General features: G+C 46.7%; 1 protein-coding gene across 1 annotated transcript in view; it reads left to right on the top strand.

Moving 5' to 3' along the window:
* LOC116523677 (coagulation factor IX-like) overlaps window positions 1-9,627 on the top strand; it is a 13,624-nt gene extending 3,997 nt beyond the window's left edge. Inside the window, 7 exon segments of the mRNA XM_032238805.1 lie at window positions 818-842; window positions 1,040-1,153; window positions 2,575-2,703; window positions 3,372-3,508; window positions 3,510-3,584; window positions 7,990-8,104; window positions 9,040-9,627. Coding sequence (XP_032094696.1) covers window positions 818-842; window positions 1,040-1,153; window positions 2,575-2,703; window positions 3,372-3,508; window positions 3,510-3,584; window positions 7,990-8,104; window positions 9,040-9,584 — 1,140 coding nt within the window. The 3' untranslated portion in view covers window positions 9,585-9,627.
* Window positions 9,628-10,446: the final 819 nt, after the last annotated feature.

Below are 10,446 nucleotides of genomic sequence, written 5' to 3' on the forward strand. Positions count from 1 at the left end.
TAGATTGCAGTTCCTACTCTTGGTTTAAAGCCCACTCAATGTCTCTTGAATGAAGTCAGAGATTACCACTTTCTAAAGTGCACCGTCAAGGTTTTCATTGATTTGCAGTATTTGTAAATCACCCATCAAAAAGAACAACTCTAGATGAATACAGCAAGGAAACAACACAGATTACTCACAAAGAACCTTGCCAAATTGTACAGAAATAAAAAAAATGTAGTCATCATCATCTATTTTAAAAAAAAAATATTTAGATTTAGATTTAGATTGTTTATTTGTATGCCGCCCTTTTCCCTGGGGGGACTCAGGGCGGCTCACAATCAAAAGGAAGGGGGGGGGGAACAGACTTTTACATATAAGACAGTACATGATTGAAACACAACATTCATACCATTCGGGTGGGTTACAATCTTTAGCCCCAGGCCTGACGGGATAGCCAGATTCTAAGAGCTGTGCGGAAGGTCTGGAGGGTGGTGAGGGTACGAAGCTCCACGGGGTGATCGTTCCATTGGGTCGGGGCTACCACTGAGAAGGCTCTCCTCCGCGTGGTGGCCAGTCGGCATTGGCCAGCAGATGGAACTCGGAGGAGGCCTAAACGATGAGATCTAATGGGTTGTGTGGAGGTGATCGGCAGTAGGCGGTCTCTCAAGTACCCAGATCCACTACCATGAAGGGCTTTATAGGTGGCAAGTAGCACCTTGAAGCGTATCCGGAGATCGACAGGTAGCCAGCGCAGCTATATATTTATTAATATATATATTTATTTATATTTTAAAAGCTTTTCTGTTTGAATTCCATGTTTGTGCTTCTTTTGCAGATGGCATTTTGGACAGTGTATGTCGGTAAGTGATTTCTGTTTTCCCCTTCTCGTTTTAATGGCACGACGGAGTTCCTAGTTCAAAAATCAAAATATTTCCGTTCCGGTTGGAAGAGATCTGACCGTCTTATGGATTAATGGACAGGAAATCCTGAAAAGGGAGGAATAAGATAAGAATGGAGCCAGCCGCTCGGCGTTCATTGTCCTTTCTCTCTTTCAAAGATGGAGATCAATGCGAACCAAACCCCTGCAAGAATGGAGGCCGTTGCAAAGATGACACAAATGATTACACCTGTTGGTGCCCAGGTGGTTTTGATGGAAAGAGCTGTGAACTTGGTACGTTGAGACATTCATCTTATCCTTTTATTATGGCTCAGTGGAGGCTTCCCTACCCCTTTTCCTTTGCAACCAACGGCAAAACTATTTGGGGCCTTTAAATTAGTATTTAGATGTCTGTAGAGATTCTCAGTCCTCCAGGTCACGGTTGTCCCAAAAGTGCTTTTTCAGGAGGCAACTGGACTTTGTTTTTCTTTTGAAGATGTTTCGCTTCTCATCCAAAAAGCTTCTTCAGCTGTGACAGGTGTCAGGCCTGGAAGCCATCTTTTACATTACAGGCCTTCAGGCCTGCCACATTTTGTACTGTGGGTAAAAAGGGAGCGGGGATTATACAGAGTGTGGATGATATGTAGCCATAACAACATTCTTTCTCAGAAAGTCAAGGCCATCTTGCCCTGCACCTGCTGATGAGGTGACTGGGAGGCATCTCCAGTTGGGACGGTGCCTGATTGGACCATGTGAAGGACTTGTGGGTGCTGGGCAGGGTATACAATGACCTTCAGTGTGTCTATGGATATCTCCATGTGTTATATAATTCTTTCACTACTCTCCATATTAGAAGTTGTAATTTAGCAATACCTGGAGTGTCACATGTTGTGTGACTTTGCAGCAAACCTCCACACGCTCCAACAATATGCATAGATAGGTCAGTTCTGGGTCCATAAATAAACACCTCAATATACTCACGTTTTCTCTCTCAGGCGGTTGAGAAGCAAACATCACTGGAGCCGCATGTGGCTCTTTCATCCCTCTGCTGTGGCTCCCTGTCGCCATTCGGTACCACAGTTTTGAGAGGAGCTTCCAGTTGGGGTGAGGGGGGGGGGAAACAGGGTGTGCCAGGAGGAGACTCTATGGCAAGGGCCGGGTTTTCCAGCCAGCTCCACAATTGATAGGGTTTTCGGTTAGGACAGGTAGAGGAAAAAGGGTGCCGCACTAGGAGGAGACTCTATGGTGGGGAAACTGGACTTCCAGTTGAAAGAGGTATAAAGGATGCTGCTCTAGGAGGAGACTCTATGGTGGGGAAACCAGACTTCCAGTCGGCTCCAGAACTGAACAGTGGGCTTCCAATTAGGACCTTTGTGGCTCTTTGAGTATTTAAGGTTGCCGACCCCTGGTTTAGATTAAGACATTTTCAGTGTGTCCATCATAACCTTTCAGATTCTCCTGTCTTCAGATTTTAAGTTTCGATTGAGTATGTGCCATCAAGTCCTTATTAGTGACTATTGAAATCGATTTTCTCCATGATGATCTGTCACCAAATTTCGGGAACAGATCACCCTTCAGATCTTCCAAAAATGCACTCATTGCAAATGGGTCCATCCCAATTTGCTGGCGGCCATCCTCTTCTTCTCTTTCCACCATCAGAGCCTCCTCTGGCCAGCTGGTTCTTTGAATCACGTCTCTGATCTCTTCCAATTTAGATGCTACCTGCAAAACCAAAAACGGGGGGTGCAAACAGTTTTGCAAGGATAACGAAGATGGACGAGCCGTTTGCTCCTGCTCCGCGGGATACAGGCTGAAGGAAGACATGAAAACCTGTGAGCCAACAGGTATGGCAAATATTGGAAAGCAGTGCAAAATTTGCAAAAAAAAAGATAATAATACCAAAATTAGGCAGAACAGTATCTTCACGGTGGATTAATCTAAAGGTGTTTTTAATCCAACGTTTAGTTTCTCCCCAGATATTTCTCGGTGGACTAATGCAGTGTTTCTCAACCTTAACATCTTTAAGTTGTGTGGACTTCAACTCCCAGAATTCCCCAGCCAACGTCTCTGGACTTTGACTCCCAGAATTCCCCAGCCAGCGTCTTTCAACTTCATGTCCCAGTATTCCCAGGCCAGTGTCTCTGGACTTCAACTCCCAGAATTCCCCAGCCAACATCTCCGGACTCTGTAAACCGCTTAGAGAGGGCTGAAAGCCCTATGAAGCGGTATATAAGTCTAACTGCTATTGCTATTGCTATTGCTACCGGTTCGCCCGAACCAGAGAGCACCAGCTGAATTGCACCACTGCTTCTCCCTGTATTGCAAGAATCTTCCCAGATGACTTTCCTTCTTTTGGGAATAATCAGATAATGTTTCCTGAGTCTTAGGGAAGGTCAGGCTTAGGATGCTCGTGGCTGCAGAAGGATTCCAAGCTAGACCCTCACTTGACTCTCCCTTCCAGCCTGGCTGGCAATTTCCCGACTGTCTTTCTCCCCTTTGGTGTTTTCCTCAGTGCCCTTTCCCTGTGGAAAAATCCAAGCTCCAGAAGCCCAGAGTAAAGCCACTCGCTCCCACTCATTTGGACCCACTGGATCCCCTCAAGCAATGCGGACTGAGGACTGGGAAGAAGGCTACAACCACACTCGGGTTTCCTTTCGCTTGTCGACGCGATATATACGAGGTGGTTGGCGGCATGGAAAGCAAGAAAGGAGAAGTCCCATGGCAGGTAGGACATGGAGACCTGCCCACCGTGGCTTCAGAGTTTGCCCTCTCCATCAGGGACATCGGAGAGAAATGATATTAAGTGATAGATAGTCAGGGCGGATTTAGATGAAAAGAGGCCCTAGGCTATTCCACTTATGAGGCCCTTTCACTCCATTTTTAAGTTTGTAAATTATATGAGAGGCCAATAAAATACATCATTACTGTGATATATATATCAATATACTATCAATATATATAGCTGGCCTCCGACGGAGGGCGGCTCTGCTCTGCGGCAAAGGCAGCGAGGCCAGCCGCCTCCCCTGCTGCGCTCAGCTGCCCGGCTCGGCCCCCTCGCCTTACCTGCCTGGCCGACTGGGTGGGCTCGTGTCGACGGGGGCGGCTACTGGGAGCGGCCGCGCCTCTCGCCCGACCGCGGTGCTGGGAACATGGATGGGCTCCCAACTGCCGCGGCGCTGGAACGATCTTAACCAATACATTCTTTAGTTGTTTATAGTCATCTGCATAGAATTCTCCTTATTTTCGGTTCAGTGTTTAGTGTTCACTGTTTTTTAGAATAGTGTAATTTTAATTTTTGCTAACAATTTGAATGTAGGACCCCCTCTTGATCTTGAGGCCTAGGCTGAAGCCTAGTTAGCCTTAGGAAAATCGGCCCTGTAGATCATCCTCCCCTTAGTCCTTTAGAGTTTTCATTCAATATCTTCACCTTCCTTCTTGGTTCTTCCTGGGATTTACTAATTTTCTGCCCTCAGACTAACTAGATTGGGCAATTACTTTCTATTCATCAGTCTTCAGTGATTTTATTATTTCCTCTGGATGAATGCATCAGGTTATTATTATTTATTGTCAACAAGCACAAGGAAACAAGTAGGAAAACACATGGAAAAATGGCACAAATAAATGGATAAAAAATAAGCGAAACCTAGCCATAAACACATAAAAAGAGTCCATATCAATGGGGACAATAGGACAGGGAGGGTAGGCACGCTGGTGCGCTTATGCACGCCCCCTTAGGGACCGCTTAAGAAACGTGTAAGGTGCACCGTAGACAGCTTAACATCAAAGGTATTGGGGGGGGGGTTAGAGGAACTAACAACAGGATCGCATACGGTGCTCCACACATTTACTACTCTGTTGCTGAAATTGCTTTTCCTGCAATCAAGATTAGAAGGGATTGCATTGAGTTTGTGTCTATGGGGAGCCCTTGTGTTCTTGCGGTTGAAGTCAAAGTAGCCATTCACAGTTAGGACGTTGTGGCAGATTATCTTGTGCAACTAAGCTCAGGTCAGAACGTAGACGGTGCAGTTCAAGGTTCTCCAGGCCTAAAATTTCAAGCCTGGTGGTAGAAGGAATTTTATTACGAGCGGAGGAGTTGAGTCCTTGTCTTGTAAAACACCTCTGGACCAGTGGTGGGTTTCAAAATTTTTTGGAGCCTCTTCTGTAGGTGTGGCCTGCTTTCCGGGTCCACTGGTGGAACCTCTTCTAACCGGTTTCGTAGATTTGACGAACCGGTTCTACCGAATAGGTGCAAACTGGTAGGAACCCACCTCTGCTCTGGACCCACTCTCATGTTTTAATGTCCGAAATACAGCGTGGATTCCAGGCAGGTGAGCAGTATCCAAATATAGGTCTTTGGCCCTTTTTCCCTCCTGATCGGTCAATTCAAGGACACGGCAGGTAAAAATAAATTGCATTAAAACACCTTTATAATCCCATGCAAATTCTGCCAGGGCTTTGCAAAGTTCAGGACATAAATTACGTTTTTTGCCCAGTTAATTTTGCTTTGGCGCCATCTAAAGGCGACTCTCCTCGTTACTATTTTAAAGGAACGGAGACCCGTTTCCAAGAATATTTTGCCCATTGTAATATAATGAAGCACGTTCTGATGGATTGGGAACAGCTTATGATCTCTTTGTTCTGTCTGCAACACATTCATTCAGGGCTCGAGCTATTTTGTAGCATCTTAAAACCCTCCTTGGAACAAGAAAAAATGATGCTTGTAATAAAATTGCCTTGACTTTCAGGCACTGTACGGGGAGATCTTTGGTTAATGGGTTAAGATCTTGTCCAAAATCTGGATAGTGTTGCTAACAGAGAAATGCTGATATTTTTTGAATGGCTAGAAATAACCTGGGTATTTATCTAAAAGTAAAGGTTCCCCTCGCACATGTGCTAGTCATTCCTGACTCTAAGGGGCAGTGCTGATCTCTATTTCAAAGCCAAAGAGCCAGTGCTGTCCGAAGACGTCTCCGTGGTCACGTGGCCGGCATGACTAAATGCCGAAGGCGCACGGAACGCTGTTCCCTTCCCACCAAAGGTGGTTCCTATTTTTCTACTTCCATTTTTTAAATGTGTTTTCAAACTGCTAGGTTGGCAGAAGCTGGGACTAGTAACGGGGGCTCACTCCATTATGCAGCGCTAGGGATTCGAACCGTCAATCTGCCGACTTTCTGATCAACAAGCTCAACATCTTAGCCACTGAGCCACACCGTCTCTATTAGGTATTTATCTACAGGGCTTCAAAACAGTGTGGAGGCCCTACAGAATTAACAAAAGGCCACACTTACTTGTAGTAGAGTTTCACACTCAACACATCCCAACTCAACTTCAAAGCCAACTCCTGATTACTTCATGGACACAAACTACGTCCCAACAAACTATATAAGTTTTCTTCTGAGATATTTCCCTAGGACAAGGTTCTCTTCTTATTCTTCTTCTTCTTCTTCTTTCTTCTTCTTCTCTCTTCTTCTTCTTCTTCTTCTTCTTCTCTTCTTCCTCCTACTCCGCCTCATCCTCCTCCTCCTCCTCTTCTCCCTCCTCCCTATTCCGCCCTTTCTTTTCTTTTCTTCTCTCTTCTTCCTCCCTCTTCTTTATTTTATTTTCTTCTTCCTTCCTCCTCCTCCTCCTCCCTCCTCCCCACTCCTCCTCCCTCCTCCTCTTCTTCTCTTTCCTCTTCCTCTTCTCCTCCTCTTCTCCCTCCTCCTATTCCTCCTCCTCTTCTTTTCTTCTTCCCTCCTCTTCTCCTCCTCCTTTCTTATTCTTATTTCCTCTTCTTCCTCCTCCTCCTCTTCTTCTTCTTCCTCTTCCTCCTCTTCTCCCTCCTCCTATTCCTCCTCCTCTTCTTTTCTTCTTCCTCCTCTTCTTCCTCCTCCTTTCTTTATTCTTATTTTCCTCCTCCTCCTCCTCCTCCCTCCTCCTCTTCTTTCTTCTTTCTTCTTCTTCTTCTTCTTCTTCTTCTTCTTCTTCTTCTTCTTCTTCTTCTTCTTCTTCTTTCTTCTTCTTCTTCTTCTTCTTCTGCCATATCCATCATCGGATATTGGCGATCATGTTGGCGATCCTATTTTTTATCAACAGCCGCATGAAAAAAGCACTGCTGAGTTTTGTCCAAACCGGTCCCTTAGATTTTGAAGCCCTGGTCTTCTTCTTCTGCCTGGACTTCCTTTGCCTTCAATCTTTCCTTGGAGGATTAAGTGAAGGATGCTGCATTTTTCCAGGTGTCGCATCCCATATCCAAATAGTCTAACTTTCGCTTTTTTATGGCTTTGATCTAGCTTACAGCTCCAGAACTTTCTGGCAACCTCGCATCCAAATACTAGCTAGCCCCTGCCCCTCCTTAGCTTCCAAACAAAGTTAATTAGGTGCTGTCACCTGCTAAGACTTTCATTTGTGCTGCCCAAAATGCCGATTTCTAAAGGACCATCGGCAAGAGCCGAGGTGGCGCAGTGGTTAGAGGGCAGTACTGCAGGCCACTTCAGCTGACTGCTATCTGCCGTTCAGCGGTTCAAATCTCACCGGCTCAGGGTTGACTCAGCCTCCATCCTTCCGAGGTGGGGTTAAAATGAGGCCCAGATTGTTGGGGGGCAAGAGGCTGACTCTGTAAACTGCTTAGAGAGGGCTGTAAAAGCACTGTGAAGTGGTATATAAGTCTAAGTGCTATTGTTATTCCTTCCTTCCTTCCTTCTTTCCTTCCTTCCTTCCTTCCTTCCTCCCTTCCCTCCTTCCGCTAGAATGCATTATTGCAGGCTAATTCAGTTTACTGCCAGGAGTTCAATTCTCAACAGGCTCAAGGTTGACTCAGCCTTCCATCCTTCCGAGGTGGGTAAAATGAGGACCCAGATTGTTGGGGGCCAGAGGCTGACTCTGTAAACTGCTTAGAGAGGGCTGAAAGCCCTATGAAGCGGGTATATAAGTCTAACTGCTATTGCTATTGCTTAAGTATCGTTTGGGATCCCGTCATCCCCCATCATGTCCACCAGAAGCTTTCTGGAAGCCCACAGGCATGACGTCATCTCAATTTCATCACCAAGATGTTGGCTTTCCCTTTCAACCCCTGGGTTGCTCTCTTCTTAACCCAACCAGTACTTGACTTGATATGTGGTTTCTTTTTTTTTGGTAACCCCCGTCCCCAGGTTTATTTGCTCAATTCTGAAGGGAAAGGCTTCTGTGGAGGCACCATCATCAATGAAATGTGGATCGTGACAGCAGCTCATTGCCTGGAGTTTCAGCCCAAAAGGATTGTAGCAGGTAACACACACCGGCTGCCCTTCTCCTGGAGAGAGGGCTCAAGTAAAATATATAGTGTTGCAGTGACTTGGTTAGGACCAGATCCGAGAGGCTGCGGTGGAGGAAGAAGAACAGGCAGAATCGGCCGAGCGTAGTAAAGATCAACAAACGTGAGAAAAAACACTCCCCCTTTCTTCATGCATTTTGGGTAAGAATACAGAATTCCCCTCGAGTTCCTGATCATATTATTCGCTTTTAGCTCTAGCATGTTAAGAGATTTGCCTTAGCTGCTTTAATTATATTATATATTTCTTTCTTTTTTCTTCTTCTTCTTCTTCTTCTTCTTCTTCTTCTTCTTCTTCTTCTTCTTCTTCTTCTCTCTTCTTCTTCTCTTCTACTCTCTTCGTCTTCTTCTTCTTCTTTCTTCCCCTCTCGCCTTTATTTCTTCTTCTCCTCTTCTTCTTCCTCTTCTTCCTACTCCTCCTTTCTTTTTTCTTCTTCTATTTCCTCCTCCTCTTCTCTCTCTCTTCTCTTTCCTCTTCATTTTCTTCTTCCTCCTTTCTTCTTCCTCCTTTCTTTCTCTCCTCCCCTCTCTTCTTTTCTTCTTTGTCTCCTCCTTTTCTTCGCTCCTCTCCTTTCCTCTTCCTCCTTTTCTTCCTCCTTCTCCTCCTCTTCTTCTTCCTCTTCCTCCTTTTCTTCCTTCTTTTCTTCCTCTTCTTCTTTCTCTTCCTCTTCCTCTTCTTTTCTTCTTTCTCTTCCTTTTCTTCCTCCTCCTCTTCTTCCTCCTTTTCTTCCTCCTTCTCCTCCTCTTCTTCTTCCTCTTCCTCCTTTTCTTCCTTCTTTTCTTCCTCTTCTTCCTCTTCCTCCTTCTCCTCTTCTTCTTCACTTCCTCCTCCTCTCCTTCCTTTCTCCCTCCCTCCCTCCTTCCTTCCTCTTCCTCCTCCTTCCCTCTCCAGGTGAACACAATATCTACACTGTGGACAACACCGAACAATACCGCAACGTGGTGAGAGCCATCCCTCACCCTACCTACAACACCACCAACAAGTACCACAATGACATTGCCCTCCTTGAGTTGGATGCCCCTCTGGAGTTCAACCACTACGTCATCCCCATTTGCCTGGGGGACAAAGAGTTCACCAACAGCCTCCTTAAGTTCGGGGCGGGAACCGTGAGCGGGTGGGGGAAGCTGGCTTACCAAGGCCGGCAGGCCAGCATCCTTCAGGTGCTGAGAATCCGCTTCATTGACCGACCGACTTGTCTCAGGAGCAGCAGTTACCCCATCTTGCCCAATATGTTCTGCGCGGGCCACCCCAGCGAAGCCAAGGACACCTGCCAGGGGGACAGCGGGGGTCCCTACACCACGGACATTGAACATGTCTGGTTCCTGACAGGGATCACTAGCTGGGGGGAGCAGTGTGCCAAGAAGGATAAATATGGGATCTACACCCGGGTCTCCAGGTACGTCAAGTGGATTAGAGAGACCACTAAACGTACATGAGCGAATCAATCCCAAATCCTGTACCAGTGACGGCAAACCTTTCTGTAAACGTGTGCCAAAATTGTGCATGGGATAGCGCCCCGCCCCGCATGCCCCACACCCACAATGCAATGCCTCCCACCCACCTGTGCATGCATGCACAACCCCCTGTGTGGGGGGGTGGGTGGGAAGGGGAGTTTTCGCTTTCCCTAGGCTTCTGGAAAGCCCCGGAGCCTGGGGAGGGCAGAAAACGGACTCAACAGGCCAACTGGAAGTTTGGAAACAATCTGTTTGTGGCTACTGGAGGTCCTGTGGAGGCTGTTTTCCCCCCCTCCCCAGGCTCCAGGTGTAAAGTCCTTGGCTTATGACCGGTCGGAAAGTCCTCAACGTACGACCAGGCAGCCGGGAACAAATGGATTGGCTAAGGGTGCCTGGCTCAAAGCGGGGACTTTTGAAGCTTCCTTTGTGGTTACTCTGTTGACACCTTCTGTATAAATAGCTGTTCAAGCAGAGCATGGGGGGGGGGGCTCTGAATTACTTGTTCTCTTGTTAGCTTGCTGCTTACAATAAAACTTACTTGTTTCACGGTTATCTTGCGGAGTCCTCACTTCTGTTAACAGTTTACTACACCAAGAAAGCCTCCAGAGCCTGGGAAGGATGAAAAATGGGCCGACTGGACATCAAATATGGCTCTGGTGCCACATTTCGCCATCTCGGTCCTCTAGAGCAGGGGGTCTCCAACCTTGGCAACTTTTAAGACTTGTGGACTTCAACTCCCAGAATTCCTCAGCCAGCGTTGTCACATGACCACCGAGCCCCGCCTACCCAGTATGGTCATTAAGGCAGAGAACCGGTTTTTAAATTATTTGAATCCCACCACTGG

This window comes from Thamnophis elegans, unplaced genomic scaffold (assembly GCF_009769535.1).
Source record: "Thamnophis elegans isolate rThaEle1 unplaced genomic scaffold, rThaEle1.pri scaffold_91_arrow_ctg1, whole genome shotgun sequence".
In the NCBI taxonomy this organism is placed as follows: domain Eukaryota; kingdom Metazoa; phylum Chordata; class Lepidosauria; order Squamata; family Colubridae; genus Thamnophis; species Thamnophis elegans.